This window comes from Hyla sarda, chromosome 1 (genome assembly GCF_029499605.1).
Source record: "Hyla sarda isolate aHylSar1 chromosome 1, aHylSar1.hap1, whole genome shotgun sequence".
Taxonomy (NCBI): Eukaryota; Metazoa; Chordata; class Amphibia; order Anura; family Hylidae; genus Hyla; species Hyla sarda.
In genome coordinates, this window is record NC_079189.1 from 316113050 (window position 1) to 316139907 (window position 26858).

General features: G+C 41.8%; 1 protein-coding gene across 3 annotated transcripts in view; it reads left to right on the forward strand.

Moving 5' to 3' along the window:
• The window catches only part of FRMPD1 (FERM and PDZ domain containing 1), a 202935-nt gene that overhangs the window by 148005 nt on the left and 28072 nt on the right, over positions 1-26858 (forward strand). For 2 of the 3 annotated variants that reach the window (XM_056518316.1, XM_056518317.1), the window contains exons 12-14: positions 223-318; positions 3013-3195; positions 16937-17081. In XM_056518316.1, coding sequence (XP_056374291.1) covers positions 223-318; positions 3013-3195; positions 16937-17081 — 424 coding nt within the window. The remainder of the gene's footprint in view (positions 1-222; positions 319-3012; positions 3196-16936; positions 17082-26858) is intronic. The other variant, XM_056518318.1, reaches the window with a different exon arrangement.

Sequence of the window (26858 nt, forward strand, 5' to 3'; positions counted from 1 at the left end):
TTAACAGCAAGAAATATATAGTCAAAAATGTCTGATATTTTGGCACATGGCAGACAGCTCTTAAAACATCACATATATAGATTCACTTAATAAATTACATTTTCATGTTTAAATTCTCGTATTAATAATCCAGATTTTATATCTAAAAAGCAAAAATCTAAATGAATTTACCTTGTAACAAAGCACAGCAAGTTAACTTGACTCCTTTTCACTCTGTGTTAGCAGCCGATATCTGCAGCTCAGGTTCGATTACAGTATTTAAAGATTCTTGGAGACTTGAAGACCTACGGGGGGAAAATATTTAATGCCACACTAATGGTATGTAGCATATATGTGTATGGTATATATAGGTACACACAGTTCATCAAGCTATACTTGATTTTTACAAGTTATGTTGTGTAATAAAATCACAAAAATGAAGGAAAACACATCTCAGCTCACCACCCAATGTGAATGTGTTCCAAGGACAGGTCTGATATGTAGTGTATGAAGAACTTGGACTGAGCGGGCTGCATCCCGTTGATAATAGAACTTGCAAAAAGTAACAGCTCCCAGGGCAGTTTAAGTGTCTGATAAGATTAAAACTTCATATTTAATAGGTATCCATTAAAAATAGAATAAAAAAGAAAAATAGGTAAAAGAAAAGCAAAACGCTGATACGTTTCAAGCTATTTATAGTTCTTAGTCATGACTAAGAGCTATATATATAGCTTTTAATGCGTATTAGGTATTAGGATGTGTAAGGGTTTACAGTTTGCCCTTTTCTGCCACCATCGGTGAGTATGCAGGTATACATGTGTAAGAATGTACAGAGCATTGGTTGCATGACTTATCTCAGTCCATTTTTATGCAGACACTACTATAAAGCTGTGGGAGGAGTCTCCTAAGTTCAATTCTTTTCAATTCAATTCTTTTTTCTGTGAAAGCTGAAACAAGTTATTCTGGCCCAGGCCAGATAAGTGTGCACATCTATTTAGTGTTTATCCTGCTAGGCCCTGTGATGAAAAGTTGTTTGGGCCCAGATAATAGCCTGTTCGAGCTAAACCCTGCTACAGTTCAATCTGCTAAATATCACCCTGTAGAACTGGGTTAGATCACGGTGACTGCTCCATGTGGCGTTCAGGAGGTTTTCATGCAAGACAGTCTCCAGTCCATTTGAGAGGGAAATTTATCTTTAAGTATCATGTTTTCTACTCCAAGAAGGAGAATCGTCTACTCATGAGGAAGAAATAGCTGAGAATGGAACCTTCTGCCTACAGTTACCTGTGTGTGGGCTGTATGATTATAATGGCACAATCAATTTTAGTGGATGGCCTGCGGTAGAGTATTGTGCCGAAAACTGTTAATAAAGTCTTACCAGTATTTGCACCATATTAAACCAACCTGTGTAGGCCCTTTCCAGTAAAGAATAAGCCAATTTGACTCTATCTGCCTCCACTAGCATTACCTAAAGTGCAAAAAGCATATTTAGAGACTTTTAAAGGGTACAACAAAACTGTCAAGGGAACTGTGACCCAAATTCTTTACCTTTATTCTAAAGTCTTGTAACTTGACACCTTGCGGGAGTAAGAGACTGTATTATCTGGATTCCGTAAAGCTGCATTCTGTTTCCACCTTATAATCAAGGTTGTGTTTTTTTCTTCATTAACGGATGAGGGGATACATTTATCAAAATGTGTAGAGGAAGAGTGGTGCAGTTGCCAGTAGTAACCAATCAGATTGCTTCTTTCATTTTTAATCTGAAAATAAGAAGCAATATGATTGGTTGCTATGGACAACTGCTCCAATTTCCCTTTGCTCGGGTTTTGATAAATCTTCTCTAAGATGTTCAACACGGTGGGGGAGATTTATGAAAACCTGTGTAGAGGAGAAGTTCACCAGTTGTCCATAGCATACATTTTTATAAAAAGCCCTCTGAAAGATAAAAATAATCAATATGTTTGGTTGCTATGGGCAACTGATCCACTTTTCCTCTGCACAGGTTTTGATAACTTTTCCCCTATATCTGGATTAGCATTACCCAGATGTTTTTTTTTTTGTCTTCTCTACTACATTTTTTTACTACATTTTTCATGGTGCCTGAATAATTTTTTCTATAACTTCTATGTCTGCATTATTTAATAAAGCTTCATATATTTTGTGTAATTTTGTCTTTGGTGCTTTTTTAATTTTGAGGAGTTCTATAACTGTTGGCCAAAAGTTATCTAAAATCTACAGCCAACTGAAGTCATGTGGCTTTATACAATGCCAAACAGAACACACATAGGTCAGAATATAAGAGCACAATCAGAGTTAGGGTGGGTTCACACCACAGTTTGTCCCCACGGTTTCCATGTACGGTTTCATATTTGAAACTGTACGCAACCGTATTGGAAATCGTATCCATAGACAATGCATTGGAAACCGTATGCAACCTGATGCATTTAGTTGCATGCGGTTTGTTTGTAATATGTTTTTTTTTTCCCGTACTCTAAACTGTGTTCTACCACGGTTTTTGGTCCAGGTGAGAAAACGTTTTGTAACCTTATACAGTTTTTGCAACATGGAAGTCAATGAGAACTGTAGTGAACCATATGTGTCTACGGTTCAATCTAGTTTTCCCTATACGGTTTTTAACTTTGCACGTCCACATTTCGATTCTAAAGTATTCTAAATAGAACAATTGAAACTTTATTTAAAAAAGAACAAAAATCTTAAAACCGAATTTGATGTAATTGTTAAAAACCGTATGCAACCGGACACAACATTTTCAAACCGTATATGGGTTCTTTTAAGCACACAGTTGCATACAGTTTGGTCCAGTTTTGAGGAATACGGATTTGACTAAAAACTGTGGGGACAAACCGGGGTGTCAACCCACCCTAAGTGAGAAAATGCTGCTCTCCAAAGCCTGTATTACAGTACATAGTACTCTTGTACCTGGTTGTATACAGGGACCTTTTCAGATCACTGCAGGATTTCTACTGTATAAACAGTTATTTTTCTTCAAATTTAATCCTATTCTTGTCTTAGCTACAGGACAGAGAATCGTATGTCACTCTTCTTGTTGGAGCCAAGTATGGGATCAGCCAGATTATTAACAACAAACTGAACATCATGATAACCCTAGCAGAATTCTCCAACATCAGCAGAATAGAGCTAACTGCAGAATCAGAAAAAGTAAGCATGGTGAAGGTTTACCTGCAGGATGTCAAGGTAACTATAATCGTTGCATTAGTGGCATGCGCTGTAGTTTTTTTAGGCAGAGTTTTGACCATACTCACTAATAAGAGCTTCTTGGTACTTATATATACACACAAATATATATATATATATATATATATATATATATATATATATATTTTTTTTTTTTTTTTTTTTTTATATAATTTCTATATATTCTGATTATAAATGTTCTGGTTTTATAGGGGCAGCCACATTGGTTTAACTTCTACTCTATCCATTTAACAGCATTTAGTTATGCTTTACTGCAGCTACATAGCTATAGAAAACAAAAGCCTGGCAGGAATTGACTTCTATTGGAGAGTTTTCTAGGCATGCTTTGTGACCTGTGAAAAGGTTATTGTACAGGGAAGGGGAGCTGTGACCATCACATATTGTAAATTGCCTGATCCTGTGTCATCTGTATATTGATGTCCCTTTTCTCTGTAATACTGCCAATGAAGATAAAAAGGAAAGTTCTGAAAAGTTTTATCTTCAAGACAGGAAGTATCCGATTATTATTAGGCTTTTGGCCAGACCAAAAATGTAAGATTTCAGGATTATTTTAAAGTATAAAATGTATAGAGCCATTCTAGCTTACAAGTTGAAAGAAAGTATTTAATGTGTGCCTATCCTCATAAAAAAAACTTGTCACATTTTTTTCTCTTAGTTTTTATTAGTCAGAGTGTTCAGACCCTGACAATCAGTAAAACGAGTGCTCTGTGTCTATATGAGTAAAACCGTCATTTACATACCACCCACGCATGGACGTGGCGAGTAGACAGACTGCCTCTAATGAGCATGGGGTTCACTATGAGTGGTTTGATCATGAGCTAGGCTATCAGTCATTTACAGTGGGGCAAAAAAGTATATAGTCAGCCACCAATTGTGCAAGTTCTCCCACTTAAAAAGATGAGAGAGGCCTGTAATTTTCATCATAGGTATACCTCAACTATGAGAGACATAATGAGAAAAAAATCCATAAAATCACATTGTCTGATTTTTAAAGAATTTATTTTCAAATTATGGTGGAAAATAAGTATTTGGTCAGTAACAAAAGTTAATCTCAATACTTTGTTATATACCCAGCCTGGCATTAAAGGGGTATTCCAGGCAAAAACTTTTTTTATATATCAACTGGCTCCGGAAAGTTAAACAGATTTGTAAATTACTTCTATTAAAAAATCTTAATCCTTCCAATAGTTATTAGCTTCTGAAGTTTTCTGTCTAACTGCTCAATGATGATGTCACGTCACAGGAGCTGTGCATGATGGGAGAATATCCCTTGCATGATGGGAGAATATCCCCATAGGAGCTGGACAGCTCCCGGGACGTGAGTCATCAGAAAGCAGTTAGACAGAAAACAGCAACTCAACTCCAGAAGCTAATAACTATTGGAAGGATTAAGATTTTTTTAATAGAAGTAATTTACAAATCTGTTTAACTTTCCGGAGCCAGTTGATATATAAAAAAAAGTTTTTGCCTGGAATACCCCTTTAAAGGTAAGGGGAAGGATAAAATGAAGTTGTTCCCCGCTGTATTCTGCTATGCTTTTTTTGCTTTACAGTAATGATAGGTACAATCAATAGGTGTAAAGAGAGTAGACTGTTAATATGGAATGTTAGAGGGTTAAAAGATAGGAGGAAAAGGGTAGCATTATTTGATGTGATAAAAAAAGAAAAAAATGGGCCAGGACACAGTTCCATTCTATGCACTCAAGGTATGCGGCCGGGGTCTCTGTCCTGATCCATAAGAAGGAAAAAATTAAAATATACTGTTCGGAATGTGATTATAGAGGTAGATATGTACTTTTGTTTGCCAGATGGGAGGAGGTGGAGGTAATCCTTGCATTCATTTACATACCGCCCACGTTTAATCTAGAAGTAATTCAGAAATTAATTAATTTTACTCAAAATAAAACTTATAAAAATCTGTATGTAGCAGGAGACTTTAATTGTGTGTTTGACGTGGGAAAAGATCGTAGGGGTAACCAGGTAGATAAGGGGCCCTCGGTCTTAGCTAGATTTTGCGAGGAAGCAGGACTTATGGATGTATGGAGATTCCTGCACCCGGATCAAGAAATGTCTTCGTGCTTTAATAAGACTCACAGCTCAGCCTCCAGGATCGACCTGATTATAGCTAATGACACTGCGATGCAGACAATAGGGAGGATGAGTTATGAGCCAAAATGTGTTTCAGATCATGCAATGATGGTATGTGGGGTGAGACATATTGCTACATATGTCAATGGTAAGGGAAAATTCTATATTAACTTACACTGGTTAGAAGTGGATTTTGTAAAGATTGGGATAAAAGAAGAATTAACCGAGTTTTGGGCTATTAATAAAGCCACCGCTAATTTGCATATAGTCTGGGATTTGTTGAAAGCTTTCCTACGAGTCTGTTTGTACAGGAATATACCGTATTTATCGGGGTATACCACGCACCGGCCTATAACACGCACCCTCACTTTTCCAAGGATATTTGGGTAAAAAAAGTTTTTTACCCAAATATCTTGGTAAAAAGAGGGTGCATGTGTGTGCATGTGTATACCGTGATAGACTGTTTCTGACCCCGCAGAAGCGCGGCTCTTGCGGGGTCAGAGACTGCTGTCCAATGCCCGCTTCTCTCCCCCTGCCTTTCCTGGGGTTTAGAGTCCTGCTTCCACCGCTTCTCTCCCCCTGGCTATCCAGAGACTGCCGCCGCCGCTGCCCAATTACCTCCCCATCCCAGGTTTTATAATTACCTGTTCCCGGGGTCCACGCTGCTTCTGGCTCTGGAGGCGTCCTTAGGTGTCACTGTGCGCCGGGCCACTGACGGTGACATCGCGTTGAAGACATCACTCGTCATTGCGCAGCGCATAGTAACAACGCAGGAGACCGCTGGAGCCAGAAGCAGCGCGGACCCCGGGAACAGGTAATTATAAAACCGGGGATGGGGGACCCCAGGATAGGCAGGGGCAGAGAAGCGGGTAGCGACGGAAGGTCTCTGCACCTGCAAAAGCCGCTGCAGTTCATTGATTTAAAGCGCCCATTTTAAATCATTGAACTGCAGCGGCTTATCGGTGTATAACACGCAGATAGACTTTAGGCTAAAAATTTTAGCCTAAAAAATGCGTGTTATACGCCGATAAATACAGTAATTAGATTTTGGAGAAAGGTAAGGAAAATAAAGGAAATAAAAAAGGTAGAACAGGAATATTATAGTATAGTTAAGAATAGTGTAATTAGGGAAAAACTAGATAAAGCACAGAAACAATATCAAGATTTTCTAATGGAGAGAACACAGCACAGACTCCTATTTTGGGGACATAAAACATTTTCAGAAGCAGGAAAACCGAACAGATGGTTAGCAGGTATTGTTAAAAATCTAAGAGAAAGTAGAGTTATTGGGGGACATTAATCAATGTCGGTGTGAGGTAAAAATCATTTAATCCATGTCAGTGCTTTCTATGTTTTGCATGTTTGTGCAAAATTTATCAACCGTGCCCAAGCTTGTTGATAAATTTTGCTCAAACAGAGGCAATCCTTCATGTTTCTACCATCTGACACATTGGTATGTACACTCCTCGGTGTTCTATATTTGTGCAAAATCTGTTGCCAAAGTTTTAATACCTAAACAAAAAATGCGCAATAGTAAATTAGTGTGCTAAGCATTTTTCTTTCTATGGTACATGAGCACGTAGAGAATGTCGGAAAATATTCTATAAAAAAAGACGCAATGAAAGTCACTGCGCAAATTTTTGTGCAAAAAAGTACACAAGAAAAAGGGGTAAACTCAATGATAAATGTCCCCCATTGAAGGAATTTGTGATGCAAGGGGTAATTGGGGTAGTGTAACAGGGAAATGGGTGAAATCGCACTTAAATTCTATTAAAATTTATACAAGTCTGAAGGAACAGAAAGTGAAGATAAGATAGAAGAATATTTCTCAAAGAGTGCTACCCCAAAAGTAAAAGAGGAGGAAAAAAATGGGGTTAAACAGTGAGATTAGTCTAAGGGAGCTTCAAGAAGTGTTACTAAGTATAAAAGGAAATTCAGCACCAGGATCAGATAGTTTGGTATTTGAGATATATAGGAAATTTTGTGGCCCCCTGCTGCCCTTCCTCTTAGAGGTATTTAATGAATCCTTAAAGGTAGGAAGGTTATCTCTACCTCCATGTTAGATGCTATCATTATTTTAATACCCAAAAAGGGAAAGGAGAACAGGGACATGGATTCGTTCCGACCTATCTCCAAGTTAAATACGGATAGTACATTTTTTCTAAAATATGGGCCAGGAGACTGGCAAGAGTCATGAACCAAATAATAGGGGAAGAACAGAAGGGGTTTGTGCCAGGCAGGAGTATGTTTGGTAATGTTCAAAGGATGTTTTGGAATATCCAAAATAAGCAAGGGGCGCCCTGTTCCATCCTGTCCCTGGACACAAACAAGGCGTTCAACAGGGTGGAATGGGGCTTCCTGTTTAAGGTGCTGCAGGCATTTGATGTGGGGAACAATTTTGTCAGGGGAGTACAAACTATATACAGCAGTCCTACAGCTAGAATAGATATTAATGGTGAATTAACAGGGAGTTTTCAACTTAGCAGGGAAACACGACAAGGGTGCCCCCTTTCCTCCACACTTTTCGCTCTGTTTGTGGAGCCCTTGGCGGGAGGATTAAGGAAAGTAAGGAGTTTAAGGGATTTGGGGTGAAAGGGGAGGGGGATATGCGGACGATATTGTGTTATTTATTAGGGATCCGATTAACGAAGTACCGGCACTAATCAGGGAGGTAGAAAGTTTCGGTCAGCTTTCAGGCTTCAGCATAAATTGGGGGCAAATCGTGTTTGAGGTCCCAATTGGAAAGGTAAACATTTTTTAACTGTCAGAGAATTTTGAATATTTAGGAATCAGGATATCTAGAAATTTTGAGGAATTTGATAAATTAAATCTTATTCCATTGGTGCAGAAAATAGGAAACAAATGTAAGATCTGGAGTGGAATGGGTTTATATATGGCAGACAGATTAGTGTTAGTAAAAATTATAATCTTTCCAACGGTTTTACATTATCGTGCGTGGAGCCCCATATAGAGATTGTCAGTGGTTTTGGATGTCTTCCATTTTCTAATAATTGCTCCCACAGTTGATTTATTCATACCAAGTTGCTTGCCTATTGCAGATTCAGTCTTCCCAGCCTGGTTCAGGTATACAATTTTGTTTCTGGTGTCTTTCGGCAGCTCTTTGGTCTTGGCCATAGTGGAGTTTGAAGTGTGACTGTTTGAGGTTGTGGACAGGTGTCTTTTATACGGATAACAAGTTAAAACAGGTGCCATTAATGCAGGTAACGAGTGGAGGACAGAGGCGACTCTTAAAGAAGAAGTTACAGGTATGTGAGAGCCAAAAATCTTGCTTGTTTGTAGGTAACCAAATGCTTATATTCCACCATAATTTGCAAATAAATTCTCTAAAAATCTGACAATGTGATTTTATGGATTTTTTTTTTCTCATTTTGTCTCTCATAGTTGAGATATACCTATGATGAAAATTACAGGCCCCTCTCATCTTTTTAAGTGGGAGAACTTGCACAATTTGTGGCTGACTAAATACTTTTTTGCCCCACTGCATATGTTGCACTAGTGTATAAACTGAACAATAGCATATTCTAATATCATTAACTAGGGGCCACAGCTTTTTGTATAATGTTCCATATATTCAGTCCCCTGAGGAACCGTTATACTGTCCAGGGGGGATACATGTTGGGACTTTGTTTTTGGATCAGTTTGAAATATTAATGTGTGCTTCTATGTTCATTCTTCTGGAAATATTATGGTGAGGTCAGGTTTACCTTTCCTAGTGTATGAATGATCTAATGCATAATCTTGCTGGTGGCTTCACCATTAGTGTTATACACCTCCAATATATTGTGGTAATTTTGATCTGACACTCACTGCTTGCATTGATTTTGTATTTTGTTAGGACCTATGGTAACAAATCTCTATTTTAGTGTATCCCTAATAATATTTTAAATTGAGATTGTGGTTCTTTGACAGTTGTTTTACTTTCTAAAATAGAAGTTTTATTTTTATTTTACAAAGATATTTGTTGCATTCCAAATAACTCCATAGAATTTTCTTTTACACTAAATGAATGCCTATTTATCAAGCTAACAGAAAACAAATATCCCATACCTCGTATAGGGCACTTCCTTATACTATATATTCTTATAAAGAGAATACATGAGGGTAATGTCAACACCTACTGTTGCTAAATTCCCTCCCCAGGTTCATGGGTTTTATTAAATTAAGATTGATGGGCTTTATTAAGCATTGCTGTGTGCCAGTCCTCCAGCCCAAAATGGAAAACTGGTGGCAAGAGATGCCTTGCTATGGCAATGGTTGGAAGCTAAAGCATTACCTGCATAGGAGACTTTAATGGGGTACTCCGGTGGAAAACATTATATATTTTTTTTTTAAATCAACTGGTGCCAGAAAGTTAAACAGATTTGTAAATTACTTCTATTAAAAATCTTAATCCTTCTAGTACTTATCAGCTGCTGTATAACACAGAGGAAGTTCATTTATTTTTTAATTTCTTTTCTGTCTGTCCACGGTGCTCTCTGCTGACACCTCTGTCCATGACAGGAACTGTCCAGAGCAGGAGAGGTTTGCTATGGGAAATTGTTCCTGCTGTGGACAGTTCCTGATATGGACAGAGGTGTCAGCAGACAGCACTGTGGACAGACAGAAAAGAAATTCAAAAAGAAAAGAATTTCCTCTGTATTATACAGCAGCTGATAAGTACTGGAAGGATTAAGATTTTTAATCGAAGTAATTTACAAATCTGTTTAACTTTCTGGCACCTGTTGATTTAAAAAATAAAAAAATTCCACCGGAGTACCCCTTTAAACTCAATACAAAGTGTTATCGTGAAGGTGAACCAGATTACAATGAGGTATCACTTACCCAGAGATACAGGGTGTATTTGCCTCCATTGCTAATATGTAAACGTTGTCCTTGGCGCACTTAGGCGGGACCCGGCATACCCTACCTCCTTCCTCATTGCTCCCATATGCCCACCCACCTCGCGTTCATATAAGTGAAGGGATCCATGAGTATTCACAAGGTTGAGGGGCATATACACAGGAATGGAGGCAGGAATGCTGGGAATGCCAGGTACTGCCTCCTTGCGCAAAGGACGACATTAACATATTAGTAACGGAGGCTAATAGACCCTGTGTATCTGGAACAGCAGCGCAGATCCGTGTAAGGCTAGGTTCACATATATCTGGCATAGGTGAACTCAGCCTAGGTCTAGACACACTTGATGCCATAACTGATGACAACGTGCATCAGTTGTCATCAGTTGCATGGCATCCGGCATCCAAGCTGCGTTCCCCTGTCCGGCGTGTACAACCATCCAGCGTCAAAAGTCAAAAGGCACTGGATGATTGTGTACTGTTCCATTCAAATGAATGGCATCAGTTCTAGCATCATTTTCCTTCTGGTGCACCTGCACTACAACTCTGTGTAATGGCTTTAGTGTAGGTGAACCGGCTGTCAGTTTCTCTTTAAAGGGGTACTCCACTGCCCCAGCATTGGGAACATTTTGTTCTGAACGCTGGGCGCGGGCTACGGGGGTCATGATGTCACGGCCACACCCCCTCAATGCAAGTCTATGGAAGGGGGTGTGGTGTGACGTCACGAGGGGCATGGCCGTAAAGTCACGACCCCAGCAGTCCGCACCCAGCGTTCGGAGCAAAATGTTCCTGACGCTGGGGCAGTGGAGTACCTCTTTAAGTTCCTGTTGCTGTACCTTAAAATAGCACCTGACATCTTCAATTGATCTCCCCTCCTTGATTTTAATGTAAGATTTTAAGAAATAAAAGAACATTCAAAAATGACAGAAAATAATTGAAATAACTGACTGGTGTCAGTGGTGTGACACTCTACAGTTTCCGCTGTCCCTGATGTGTCTTTCCATCTTTTCCATCTGACTGCAAAATACAGGAATCTGCAGTCGCTGCCCTTCATTCACCTCTGGCTCAGATATGTACATTAATCTACCAGCAAAGCAGTTCCTTTATTCTTCTTATGTTTTTATCTCTGCTTGTCATTGGAGAAATGTAGGTTATATTGTTCGCTTCTGCTTCTCTGACAAGCAGACAAGATTCTTTATTGCAACTCTCAGCTCCTGTAGTAGCTAGCTCTTTTTGCGCCCGAGGCAAGAACAGAAAATTGTGACCCCCCCTTAGCCCCTCCAACATACAGTCCTATGTAAAAATACATCATCCTCTCTCCTATCATCCCCTTCAACATACAGTCTCATGGAAAAATACATCACCTCATCTTCCCTCAGCCGGTGCAAGTTATACGTGTCAAATCGTGATGCCAGGGCACCGTTAGCCTATACACAGTCCGAAGTGGAGACAGCTTCTCCTGGGCCAGGCACGGGGCAATGAACACACCAACGCCAGGTTATAGATAACTGTCTTTTCCAGGAAAGGAGTAGATGGTACAACACTCACAGTATAAAGCAGAGCAGAAGGGATGCAGTGTAACATGTGGGAGCCCTGTGGCCTTGCTGGGACTTATGCTGCTTTTTACCCACTTAAATTAGTTTAGACTAGAGACTTGAGACTTGGAGATGAAAATATATCCCACACTAACTAGGGTTCTGCTAAGGTCCAATTTCTGACACTGCAAGGGTACGACTCACCAACTCCTGTATGGTGTACACTTGCAGAATGGCAGAGCTGATTATATTAAGAGCCTTTCTTTAGGCTTCCCTCTGGATCACCCAGCACTTTTTCCACCTCATTTCCACACTGCAGCTCACATGGAGCTCTGCACAAGAGCTAGGCACTAAACTGGGGCAACTCCTCCCCCTACACTATATACAGGTCAATTTGGGGGTTCCCATTGGATAACAGGGGTCACCTGGTCACTCTGCATATCCTTTTTAAGGATACAAAACACAAATAATACAAGAATAGAGTAAATATAGTAAAGTGCATAAACGCAGTAAACAATATAACAGCGGGCCATCACAGGAGCAGTAGGAGGAGATCCGCAGCCCACAGGACAGCCTTTGGTACTGGGCCACCACAACTCCACTCCCCTCAACCCCTCCAACATTCAATCCCATGTAAAAATGAATTACCCCATACCCCTCAGTCCCCCCAACATACAGTCACATTTAAAAATACATTACCCCCTCCCCTCAGCACGTCCAACAACACCACAGCCCAATGTAAAAATACATCACTCCCCTCCATGAATGTAAAAAACATCACCCACTGCAATATACAGTGACCCCCCCCCTGACTTACGATGGCCTCGACATATGATCATTTCAACGTACGATGACCCATGTTGAAGGCAGCATCAACATACAATGCTTTTGTATGTCGGAGCTATCGCAAAAACCGCTATCCGGCAGCGCTGACTGCTTCAGCTGCCACCGGATAGCCGTTTAATGTGCCCCGTGTGCTCCGGTGAGTGTCACTCATCTGTCCCCGCCACTCCAGACCATCCTCTTCATGCTCCGCTGTATCGCCGTCGCTCTCCTTCGTCGTCATCACTATACCGCGCACGCCATCCCGTTATCCAATAGGAGCGGCGTGCACAGTGAAGTGATGACGGCGATGGAGAGCGACGATCCAGGGCAGCGGTAATGGTCCGGAGCGGTGGGGACACATGAGTATAACTTTGTATATTATTGCATGGATCCCGCAACATACGATAAATTCAAGTAACAATGGTTCATTTGGAACTAATTACCATCGTATGTTGAGGGATCACTGTATAGTTCTATATAAAAATACATCACCCTCCACCCCTCAGCCCCTCTGACATACAGTTCTATGTTAAAACACATCACCCCATCTCCCTCAGGCCCTCCACCATACAGTCCCATGTAAAAATACATCACCCATCTCCCCTCAGCCTTTCCAACAGACAGTCCTATGTAAAAATACATCCCCAACTTTCAATCCCATGTAAAAATGTGTCGCCACATTCCCCTCAGTCCCTCCACCCCTCAGCCCGTCTGACATACAGTTCTATGTTAAAACACATCACCACATCTACCTCAGGCCCTCCAACATACAATCCTATTTAAGAAAAACATCACCCCCTCCAACATACACTCCTTTGTAAAAAATATATTACCCCTCCAACATGCAGTCCTATGTAAAAATATATCACCCCATTTCTCTCAGCCTCTCCAACATACAGTCCTATGTAAAAATACATCACTCCCCTCCTCTAAGCCCCTCCAACATACAGTCCTATGTATAAATGTATCACCTTATCTCCCCTCAGCCCTTCCAACATACAGTGCCATGTAAAAATATAAGACTACATCTCTCCTCAGCCCCCCCGACATACAGCCCTATGTAAAAATACATCACCTCTTCCCCTCAGCCCCTCCAGTCCCATGTAAACATATGTCATTCTCCCTCACCTAAGTAGCCAGTAAACCAGCCTCTGCCCTGGTCAGTAGGAGGCGGAGGATTAGTTGCTACATCACCCTCCAGGGTTGCCAACTTTCTTGCAAATCAGAGGGGGAGGACTGAAATGGCACAGGAGGGATCAGAGACGGGGCCATTTTAATTGATTCCCCCCCTGATCCCCCAGCCATATGCATTATGAGCCATATGATCCCCCCCCCCCCCCCCAGCCCTCCCCTCCCTGATTCCCCACTGCCGGCCTGGCACTGTATTTACCTGGCCTGTATTTCATCAGGCTCAGGTGCAGGCAGCCTCTATTGGCGTCAGCGGGTCTGGGCAGGCGGCACTGCATGGTTTCCTGCTGCAAAGTCAGGGGTGTCACTTGTAAGTCCAAGCAGCGGCCCCCCCCCCTTGATGTTCATGCATGTCACGCTCTAGGGCCGGCATCAGGACGTAGTATCACCGGCCCTTGAATGCTGGGAGCGCGACGTGAGCTAACGTCGATACGAGGCCCGCACCGAGTGCGGCACAGTTCCCCCCACTTTAAGTGTGGCACAGTTCCCCCCACGTTAGGCGTGGCACAGTTCCCCCCCACGTTAGGTGCGGCACAGTTCCCCCCACATTAGGTGCAGCAGAGTTCTCCCCACATTAGGCTAGCAGTATTCCCCCACATTAGGTGCAGTATAGTTCCCCCACATTAGGTGCAGTATAGTCCCCCACATTATGTGCAGTATAGCTCCCCACATTAGGTGCAGTATAGCTCCCCAAATTAGGTGCAGTATAGTCCCCCACATTAGGTGCAGTATAGTTCCCCCACATTAGGCAGTATAGTTCCCCACATTAGGTGCTGTACAGTTCCCCTACATTAGGCCTTTAGTTCACCCACATTAGGTGCAGTATAGTCCCCCTACATTAGGTGCAGTATAGTTCCCCACATTAGGTGCAGTATAGTTCTCCACATTAGGTGCAGTATAGTTCTCCCCACATTAGGTGCAGTATAGTTCCCCACATTAGGTGCAGTATAGTTCTCCACATTATGTGCAGTATAGTTCTCCACATTAGGTTGGCAGCATAGTTTACCCCACATTAGGTGCAGTATAGTTCCCCACATTAGGTGCAGTATAGTTCTCCCCACATCAGGCTATAGTTCCCCCACATTAGGTGTAGTATAGTCCCCCCACATTAGGTGCAGTATAGTTCTCCCTACATTAGGCTATAGTTCCCCCACATTAGGTGCAGTATAGTCCCCCCACATTAGGTGCAGTATAGTTCCCCCACATTAGGTGCAGTATAGTCCCCCCCATTAGGTGCAGTATAGTTCCCCCCACATTAGGTGCAGTATAGTTCCCCCACATTAGGTGCAGTATAGTTCCCCAACATTAGGTGCAGTATAGTTCCCCCACATTAGGCTATAGTTCCCCCACATTAGGTGCAGTATAGTCCCCCCACATTAGGTGTATTATGTTTCCCCACAGACATACAGCCTCCAGCCATACAGTGTATGGCTGGAGGCTGTATGCCTGTTTACTGCCCTACTTCAGTGCTCCGACCACTGCTCCTCTGGCCCGGCGGTGGTCGGAGCACTGAAGCTGATGTGCCGCTGGTCACTTACCATGCTGGCCAGCACATGTCCGCTCCTCCGTGTTGCTTTCCAATGGGCGCACGCACGGGACAGGGCAATTGCCCCGTTTCCCCCCCCCCCTGGATCCGCCACTGCATGCATTATATACACACACAATACACATTACATACTGTACATGCATGCATCATACACACACAACATACTGTACACATTACATACTGTACATGCATGCTTCATACACATACAACGTACTGTACACATTACATACTGTACACATTACATACTGTACATGCATCATAAACATACACACTGTACACATTACATACTGTACATGCATCATACACACACACTGTACACATTACATACTATATGCATGCTTCATACACACACACATACTGTACACATTACATACTGTACATGCATGCTTCTTTCACACACACATACTGTACACATTACATACTGTACATGCATGCTTCATACACACACAACTTACTGTACACATTACATACTGTACATGCATGCTTCTTACACACACTGTACACATTACATACTGTACATGCATCATACACACACATACTCTACACATTGCATACTGTACATGCATGCTTCATACACACACACATACTGTACATATTACATACTGTACATGCATGCTTCATACACACACATACTGTACACATTAGATACTCATACATGCATCATACACACACAGCTAGAATAGATCAGTGTTTCCCAACCAGTGAGCCTACAGAGGTTGCAAAACTACAACTCCCAGCATGTCCAGACAGGCTTTGGCTGTCCGGGCAAGCTGGGAGTTGTAGTTTTGCAACAACTGGAGTCACCCTGGTTGGGAAACACTGGTGTAGATACACACATGCACTTTACATATAGTCATCCACAGTAGTAACACACACACAGGCACAGTACATAGACATACACATAAGTACACACATATATATATATATATATATATACACACACACACACACATATATACACATATATATACAGGAAGGGAAGTAGTCAGGCCTCATGTTGTACAGCCTCTGCGGTCTCTTTTCCTCACAGGTCTTTGCTCTCCCCTCCCCCTCCTCCTGCTCAGACGGCTGAAGGCTGAGAGAAGAGTCCAGGGCTGAGGGAACATACCAAGTGCAGCGGGGGTGGGGGGAGCGTGATTGGGGTGAGGTGAGAAGAACTCCAAAGTTTTGGGGCCCGGAGCTCAAACACCAAGAGCACGATTGTTAATCCGGCCCTGGTGATGGGGGGAATTGCCCTGTCGCTACAGGACTGGCAAGCACTGGCTGTGCTCGGGGTCCCCCAGTTGCTTGATTTGTCTGTCCTGTAGCGACGTGCCTGTACAGGACCTCATGCTGCTTCCTCTCACATACAGGGGAGGAGCTGCTGCAGTCCTCTACACACTGCTCCCTGCGGTACCAGGCTCAGACAGAAGCAGCTGCCGATCTCTGCATATATTAGGTCCAGGTATAGGGGAATATGTGTAATAGAGAGGGGGGGGGGGATCACAGCACAGTGGAGAATTTACACACTGAGAAGCCTGTGTACAGGAGCAGTTGTTTGACTGGCTTTTTCAGTATGAAATACTAACATTTTTTCTAAAGAAAGCAATTGCAAACCCTATTGGTTTTACATGCTTTACAACATATTAAAAGTTTTTGTATCTGACAGTGCCCATTTAAAGACACTATTTCTCTTATTTCTAGCCTCTTTCCCTGCTGTTGGAGTCAAATAGTGCAAAGGACATTGCATGTCTTATCTCTGGTTATTGCAAGCTGTTTGTGAGCACTACAACAGCAATCTTTGAGTGGCCTGGTAATAACCTATACCACAGGATATCTACAGAGGAAGGTAAGAAAGGCTGGTAAACACACACATCTGTTTTAAGACTATTTCTGTCTCATCAATAAAAAAAAAAAAGAATACATTTCAATACAAAAACATTATTATATAGCAGTTTATACACTAATAAAAAAGCAATGTTCAACTTATTGAGAGAAATACACTGCATGTCTATTTCCCAAATTGATTAGGCAAAATAGGTAAATGTGGTGTCAGGGTGTGAGGTGGATGGTAGATGCAGGGCAGATGTTATGGCACAAGGGGCAAATGGTATTAACCCATTCTAGCCTTAACCACCTGAAGGTAATACCGCTGATTCTGGGTTAGGGAGGGGCAATGAAGACACCAACACCAGATTAAGGATAACGTCAGCTTTACGGAGGCAAGACAGATTATATAGTCTTTGTGGTACAGCCAAATATCCAAGGGAGGTGACCAGTGACACAGGGGGACCTCGCAGGCTTGCTGGGACTTGCAGTAGTTAGACTGACTTTAGTGCTGGCCACGGTGACAACAGATGGACTTCACTTGACAGAGATGGTGACTGACAATAAGATGACTTGACTTACTGATGACCGACCTGTGGCTGCAGGACTTTAGGCCTTCATTGCTCTGGACACACACACTGAGACAACTGCACTGGACCTCAGCATACAGCAGAACAGCAATGTGCTAAGATGGAGATTGTAGCTCTCCCCTGGTTATACAGGGGGGCTGTGCAAGGAGCCCATAGGTCACTTGTGGGGGGGGTCACCTGGTCACTGGAGCACTCTGGGTAACAATCATGTGGTACAAACATTAAAGCAACAGTACATTAAATGAGGCAAACCTATATACATAATGGGGGTATGCTGCAGGGGAGCACGCAGGGACTCTGCCTGACAGGGCAGGAGGACAGTACAGGGACATCACATAAACTTCATTTCATATGTAGGTAAAATTGTGTACATTATGTACAGTTCAGAGGTAGATCTGAATATAGAATCTAGGCTGAGAGGCGTAAGGAAAATCCCTGTCAGAGAGGCGTATCAACAATCTAAAACTGAACTTGTAATGATTATTAGGGAATTGGAACAAGAGGTTATTGTGTAGGGGTCCTCCTTGATTTATCAGTTTAGGTCACAAAGCCCTTACATGCTTAATAAAGAATTAACCTACACCTGTTTCCTCTAAAGTAACCTCTCTGATTTATGTCACTGTATTATATAGGATGCTAATCTCCAGACTTTATAGCATTGATCATCAGCACAGGACAACACTACATTCTCACTATCTGTGATATACTTATGATTTTTTATTTCCTTTATGGATATAAATCATGGATCAGTTAGGTTAACTCCTTTAGAGTATTTCTATTATTATTACCAATTGTCTACTAACATAGCCAACCACTTAGCTTATAGGGTGGGTAGTGTCTGGTCCAATTATTATATTTCCCTCAATATACATGCCATTCTTATTAACTGATGGTATATGTAAAACCTATTGTTAGAGGCTCTATATGGGCCTATGATTTCTTAGTTTATTGTGTATTTTATTAGGGGGCAATTGTACTGGTTTATTGATATGGGTTTGTAAAGTGATAGCCCAGGAGTCATGGTACACATTTGCAACAATGACAAAGTAAGAGGTAGATGGAGTGTCCTTAAAAATGATTTCAGGGACTTAGGCCACAAGTTTAAGGAAAGGACCTCCAAGGTAATATTTTCTAAAATATTACCGGTACCACGAGCCACACCAGAGAGGTAGTGGGAGATTAAGGAAGTAAACAAGTGGCTCAGATGCTGGTGTAGGAAGGAGGGGTTTGGGTTCATGGAGAATTGGGCCGACATCTCTGTCGGATACCGGCTCTACAGTAGGGACGGGCTACACCTCAATTGGGAGGGTGCAGCTGTGCTTGGGGAGAAGATGGCTAGAACGGTGGAGGAGTGTTTAACTCCTTAAGGACTCAATGTTTTTCTGTTTTTGCACTTTCGTTTTTTTCTCCTTACCTTTAAAAATCATAACCCTTGGATTTTTCACCTGACATCAGTCATTTTTCCAAGAAATCTACAGCAAAACCCCCCAAAAAAAATTTGTGGGACAAAAGTGAAAAAAAAAAAAACCATGCCATTTTGTAATTTTGGGGGCTTCCGTTTCTACGCAGTGCATTTTTCGGAAAAAATTACATCTTATCTTTGTAACTCCACAAAGAAAAAGAAAGAAAGCGGAGCTCTCCACTTTCTTTCTTTTTCTTTGTGGAGTTAAAGGCATAGTCTAGTTTTCTAGCGTGTAGCGCTCACCTGGTTTTCCATTACATGCAACTGAGTGAGTCTTCCTTGAGGGATATACACAGGAACTACACTACGCAGTGGTGCTAGCATTTTTTTTGTATTCTTTGTGAATAGATTACATCTTATCTTTATTCTGTAGGTCCATATGATTAAAATGATACCCTACTTATACATTTGATTTTGTTTTACTTCTGGTAAAAATCATAACTACATGCACGAAAATTAATACGTTTAAAAATATCCTATTCTGACCCCTATAACTTTTTTATTTTCCGCATACGGGAATGTATGAGGACTCATTTTTTGCGCTGTGATCTGAAGTTTTTATCGGTACCATTTTTAATCTGATGGGACTTTTTGATCGCCTTTTATTCATTTTTTTATGGTACAAAAAATGACCAAAAATACGCTATTTTGGAATGTTTTTTTACGTGTAAGCCATTGACCGCGTGGTTTAATTAATGATATATTTTATTGTTCGAACATTTACGCACGCGGCGATACCACATATGTTTATATTTATTTTTATTTACATAGTTTTTTTTTTTATGGGAAAAGGGTGGTGATTCAAACTTTTATTAAAGAAGGGGTTAAATCACATTTATTAACTTTTTTCTTTTTTTACACTTTTATAGCCTCCTTAAGGGACTATAACATGCAATACCTTAATTTCATACACTGATCAATGCTATGCCATGGCATAGCATTGATCAGTGTTATCGGCGCTCGATTGCTCCTGCCTGGATCTCAGGCATGGAGCAATCAATCACAGATCAGATGCCGAGGAGAAAGGTAGGGACCCTCCTCGTGTGTCCTCGGGACACGCTGATTGGGACACCGCAGTTTTACCACAGTGATCCCAATCAGCCTGACTGAGCTGCAGGGAAGCATTTTTTTACATTTTAGACATGGCGATCAAAGTTGGGATTAATATATCGGTGATGTCTGATATTAGCCACAGGACATGGCCGGAATGACCCGATATGATGCGGGGTCAGCGCATGACCCCGCGTTATATCACTGGAGCGGGTGGCGGGTACAGGTACGCCCTGCATCCTTAAGAGGTTAAACTAGGGACTGGGGGGGAAGGGAACCCACAACATAGAGGGGGAAGAGGGTGTAGATAGATGTCATATCTGTCCTGGTCTGTATTCACACACAGCTATTGGATTTGCTGTGTGTGAACAGTTTTAGGTTTCCTGGTCAGGGAATAGTTAATGTTTCTGGCTTTTTCAGCCTCAGCCTCTGTTGTCAGCCAATAGCCTTTAGGATGTGTCTATTTAATGTCAGCCTAGTCTAGCCTCTGGGCTGGTGATTGACTTAATTTACTGATGGACTTCCAGAGGTCTAGCTGCTAACATGTTGGCTATGTTGCTAATGGAGGCTTGGTGAAACACTCTTTGTTTGAGCTTTTAATCTACTTTCTCTGTTTTAGCATGCACTTTGTATTTTCTGGTTATAGCCATGTTAGGTGGCATGCTCTTAGTAGATTTTAAGCTGTGTTAGCTAAGTCGGTTTTAGGATTTGTTTATTCTTTCTGCTATGTGTCTGTTCACACTGTGTTTTCTCTTGTATCTGTTTATGTGAAGTTCTGTGTTTTATATTTCTGTTTTCCTACTGGGCCAGCATCCTGACCACACGGTGGAGTGTGCCGCTGGCCAGTAGTCTATTTGGATTTATTATTAATGGCTACGCCTATAGTGGAGTGGAGTGTCCAATTTGTGGGTTCAATGGGAATAGTGTTTTATAATTATATCCTGTTGTATCTGTTTTTCTGAGTTGTAACTAAGCATCCCTGTTACCTGTCCATGGGGACTCAGAGGGCATTGTTATTCCTACATCTACTGGAGGTGTTCTGAAGGGATTGCAATTATTCCTGTCTTGTGTTCAGTGTGAACAGTGTTCTATAAATATATCCTGTGTATCTAGGCATCCCTATTACCTGTCCATGGGGACTGCGTGTCTACTGGAGGTTTTGCATGGGGAATGCGAATATTCCTGATTAGCGATAGATCCCTGTTTCTGGTCCATGGGGACTTTGTATCTACTGGATGTTCTGGGGGATTATGCGATATTCCTGTCTGTTCCTAAAGTCTGTTGACTTATCCTTTTTCCTGTCTGGTGTTTTGAACTCTATTTTTATTAGTTCTTGATTTCAGATCTTTGGAGTTCTGTACATGACTACTAATCTATAGTGTCCTCTGTTCACGACCATGGATCTATAGTGTCCTCTGTTCATGACCACATAGTCCTCTGTTCATGTTCGCTGATCCATAGTGTCCTCTGTTCATGTCCGCTGATATAGTGTCCTCTGTGCTGCTCACTGATCTGTGTCCTCTGAACTAATATTATAGAGTTGTCTGTTCCTGTTATGTTTCTGGTTTGTGGCCGACTATTTGTTAGTATGTGTTTTTATTAGGCTCCTGCACTTTAGTTCAGGGAGGGCCCGGCGCCCAGTTGTCAATCCACCGGTTAGGGTGGATGGGCAAGTAGGCAGGGAGAGTGGTTTTAGGGCAAGTTTATGGCTCACTCTCCCTGTCCCCCGGTCAGACCATGACAATAGAGAGGTGGGACTTATTAATGTACTTGGGAGTGGAGCGGAGGAAGGGGTTAGAATAGTTAATAGAGATAGGCTTCATAGGGAAAAAAACATACACCTTTGAATTGCATGTTGACTAATGCCAGAAGTCTGTCCAATAAAACAGAGGAACTAGAGTGGTTGATGTCTGAGGAAAATTATGACATAGTGGGTATAACAGAGATTTGGTTGGACGATAGCTTGACTGGGCGGTCAACATACAATGTTATAGTCTATTCAGGAAGGATCGGACAAAACGGAAAGGGGGAGGAGTTTGTCTTTATGTGAAATCGAGTCTGAAGGCCGCACTACGGGAGGATATACGGGAGGGAAACGATAATGTGGAGTCATTATGGGTAGAATAATATGGAGATAAAAATAAAAAAAATCCTGATAGGGTTTGCTATAAGCTACCAAATATAATGAAAGAGCCAGAAGATCAACTACTGAGGCAAATAAACAAGGCAGCAAATCAGAATGAGGTGATAATAATGGGGGACTTTAACTATCCTGATATAAGCTGGGAGACTGAGACCTGTGAATCTCATAAAGGAAACAGGTTTCTGACTATAGCTAGAGACAAATATCTGTCCCAAATGGTGCAGGGCCTGACCAGAGGGGGCGCCCTACTAGACTTAATATTAACCAACAGACCTGACAGAGTATCTAATGTGCAGGTAGAAGGACACCTAGGAAATAGTGATCATAATATAATACATTATAACTTTTTCTTCAATAAGGGAATCTCTCGAGGGGCCACAAAAACAATTAATTTTAGGAAGGCAAAGTTTGACCAACTCAGAGAAGCCCTTAACAATATAAATTGGGATAATGTCCTCAAAAACAAGAATGCTGACACTGGACCCACTGTACTTTGGTATCAATATTGATGGGAGGGAGGACCGCCTCGGTCTGTATGCGGATGATATGGTTCTGTTTATGTCCCGGCTCCTCGAGACGCTCCCTAGTGCTATTTCAGTAATTGACCGTTTTGGGGACTTTTCTGGCCTATGCATAAATTGGGTTAAATCTGCTTACATGCCTCTTCGGCAGCGACATGGCCCCTCCATTCTATGTGGTCTGGCTGTTGTGTCCCACTTCAAATACCTGGGGATAGTTATACATAGGGACTCCCCCCTAGATCTTCAGTCTAATGTCCTACCCCTCCTCTCCTATGCCAAGACCAATTTCCGTGTATGGGGTGCCCTGCCTCTGACTGTCCCTGGTAGAATTAATCTGGTGAAGATGATCATCCTTCCCAAACTCCTTTATATTCTTGAACACTTCTCCAATCCTGTCCCGATGAGTTTCTTCAAATCTCTTGATTCCCTACTCCTGACCTTTATATGGGGTACAGGTAGGTCTAAACTAAAACTCACCACTTTACAGCGCCCTAAAGACTTGGGGGGGACTGCGTTACCTAATTTTAAGACATACTATTTGGCCGGCCAGCTGCGGTACCTCCGACATTGGATCTCTACTGATTCTCAATCGACTGCGGAGCTGGCCTCCTTTTTAGGACTCACCTCCATGCGGGCCTTCTTAGAGGGCGCTCCACCTAGAACACGTAAGCTCCTCCCTTTACACAGGTTGGCACTACAGGTATGGCGCCAGGCACAAACGCTTACTTCCTTTACTGATATTAAAGATGACCTTCCCCTATGGCGCAACTTTCATCTCCCTCATCTGACGGACACCTTGGATCCCCCCTTCTGGGTAGCACATGGGGTGACGCAGTTGGGTGACTTATTCCAGCAGGATGTCCTGAAAACCTTTACGCAGGTCCAGACCGACTTTGGGGTTCCCCATGAGGCATTCTATAGGTATTTACAACTTCGACATGCCTTGAGTGCCCAGTTTCCCTCCCAGAGACCACCCATCTCTACGTACCCCCTCATTGGAATCCTTCGATCCCAAGGACCGCAAGGCCTAATTTCCATGCTATTCACACACCTTACTAGAGCCAGGATTGTTGCTGCTACTGACTCGGCGGAGGCTTATTGGAAGGCATGCCTTCCTTCGCTTACGGAGGATGATTGGTCCGAGATGCTGTCCTCTCATCTATCAGTGTCTCCGGCAGCTAATAATAAATTGATCCAACTTTACATCACTCATCATTGCTATCTTACTCCGATGCGGTTATTCAGAATGGGACGGGTGCCTTCCCTTGCCTGCCCCAGATGTCATTCTCCCAGAGCAGACTTTTGGCATATGATATGGTAATGTACCTTCCTACAGTCATACTGGCGTAGTATTATAGACTTCCTGTCATCTCTTATCTCTATCCCGGTCACCCTGGATACCCTGATCTGTCTATTTGGTGTACTCCCTGAAGAATCTTGGCAACACCACATGCGGATATTTTTGCAGGAGGTGTTGTTTTTGGCCAGGAAGGCGGTGGCCCTCCGCTGGATGGACCCCCGACCTCCCTCTCTCCCACAGTGGAGAAAACTAGTTAATACTATACTTCCCTATGAACACTTAGCCTTTAAGCATAGAAAATGCCCTGATAAATTCCAAAAGGTGTGGGGGACTTGGTGCGACTCCCCCTCACTAGATACTCGCCCTCTGCGTTTACGTCCCTAATGTCGTCTGGGACCTTTGGCTCCCCCTTTTAACCTTCCTCTATGGGGCAACGGTAGTAGGTAGCTTTTCCTTGTTTACCTTCTCTTTCAAGTGTTTGGTTTATGATGCTTGGCCCCGATTTTTATTACTGTACCTAGAGGCAGCACTTTTAGTTTTAGTTTTTGTTCTGTTTATTGTTCTCAGGTTGGGATTCCCCTGATTGTGCTACCCTCGATGGACAACACCGTATAACTTTAAGCTGTACTGTTTACTTGCCTTATATGTGTGCTTATTTTGTCATACATGTCTCCATTCTGTGGAGCTGCTGTAATTGCTTTTGTTCAAACTTCAATAAAACGAGTTTAAAAAAAAAAAGAATGCTGACACTAAATGGGAGAATTAAAAATATCTTATAATTCTCACTGTATTCCTTATGGGAATAATAGGGTCAGAAATAAAAGAAAACCAATATGGATGAATAAAAATGATAAGAGGGCAATAAATGACAAAATTAAGCATTTAAACTACTTAAACATGACAGCAGTGAAGAAGCATTAAAAAGCTATAGAGAAAATTTTTAAATATGTAAAAAACTGATAAAAGCCGCAAAAATAGAGACAGACTCATTGCCAAAGAGAGTAAAACTAACCCCAAAATGTTTTTTAACTATATAAATAGTAAAAAGGTTAAAAATGAAAGTGTTGGCCCTTTAAAATATGATGAGGAAGAAATTATAGATGGGGATCAGGAAAAAGCAAATGTATTAAACAAATTCTTCTCCACTGTATTCACCGAGGAAAATGAAATGCCAGGTGAAATACAGTGAGATAAGGTAAACCCCCGTGTACAGGTCACCTGTCTAACCCAGGAAGAAGTACAGTGCTGCCTATTAAAAATCAAAATAAACAAATTGCCAGGTCCAGATGGCATTCACCCCCATGCTCTAAAGGAATTAAGTAATGTAATAGACAGACCCCTATGTTTAATATTCAAGGACTTATAGTGACTGTTCCCCAGGACTGGCGCATTGGCAAATGTGGTGCCAATGTTTAAAGGAGATATGCAGCGCACAACAATTGCTTTTCCCATACAGCAGAAACAAAAGTTATATAACTGTCCAATATACTGTCTTTCACAGTTCATCTGTAATTCCTTCCTGAGCTGTGTACAGGAAGCCCAGTAGTTCTCCCAGCTAGTGTGACTTTCGAGCCCACAAAGCTGCATTAGGCAGCCATATTAGGCTCGGAACGTCACTCTTGCCCACAATGCCCCCTCCTGCTCCAGCCTGATGAGCCGCCCCTTATGAATATTCATTAGACCATCCCTGATAGGCTGAGCTCTGCAGCCTCCTGTGTGCATACTGTAACCACCCCCGCAGACAGCTCGGAGAAACATGATCGCCGCCGGCACTGGTCTGCAATCGTGTTTTTTTTCTTCTCATTTCAGATATGTGTTATCGTGCAGTAACTCAATTATGAATTATGGTCATAATTTTTTTTAATTAATTATGAAAAATGAAAAATTATGGAAATTATTAAAAATATCAATAATGTAGACAAAGTTAATCAATACAATTCACATCTGAGTCCGACTATTTCCTCAGATATCAACAAGTTCTTTTTTGAGGGGATGACATTAATGCTCAAGGATGTCCTTTTGCAAAATACAATAATACACAGGTATTAAAAAAGTATGCAGATTTATTGGTTATAAGGTTATAAACATAAATGAGTAACAAACATTATGATATGCAAATGAATATCAATTAGATATATCAGTAAACATTATAAGCATGTTAATTGACTACATATAGTAGAATAATACATGTGAGTAGTAAGTAACCTAGCTTTTGTTTACAATGAAACAAAAGCTACTAGGTTAGGAATATCATATAAGAAAAGGCTACATATCACTCTATCCAGAGGAACCTCATGATATTAAGATGGGCAATATCTAATCATAAACATCTCAATATGGAATGCTAAATACACTCCCCGCCCCTTTCCAACCAAATACAAATCACATGACTCCAAGAATGAGCAAATCCATCTAAGGATATAAACATGGAAGAAATGTAATATATTTCCTCCCCATTCTGGACTATTTTCTATACATGATCTTGGTAAGACATTAAAGGAGTAGTCCGGCGTGCACTTTTCTTATTTTATCCGGTCCGGGCTGCAAAAAAAAAAAAAAGAAAACAAACTTTCTCTTACCTGCCAACACGCCCCCGGAGCTCCTGTACAGGTGTTTAGTTGCCAGGCTGTTTGCTTCTTACTTCCTGTTAGCCTGGCACGTCACACAGAGCTTCAGCCTATCACCGACCGCAGTGATGTCCCGCCTCGGCCGGTGATAGGCTGAAGCTCCTTA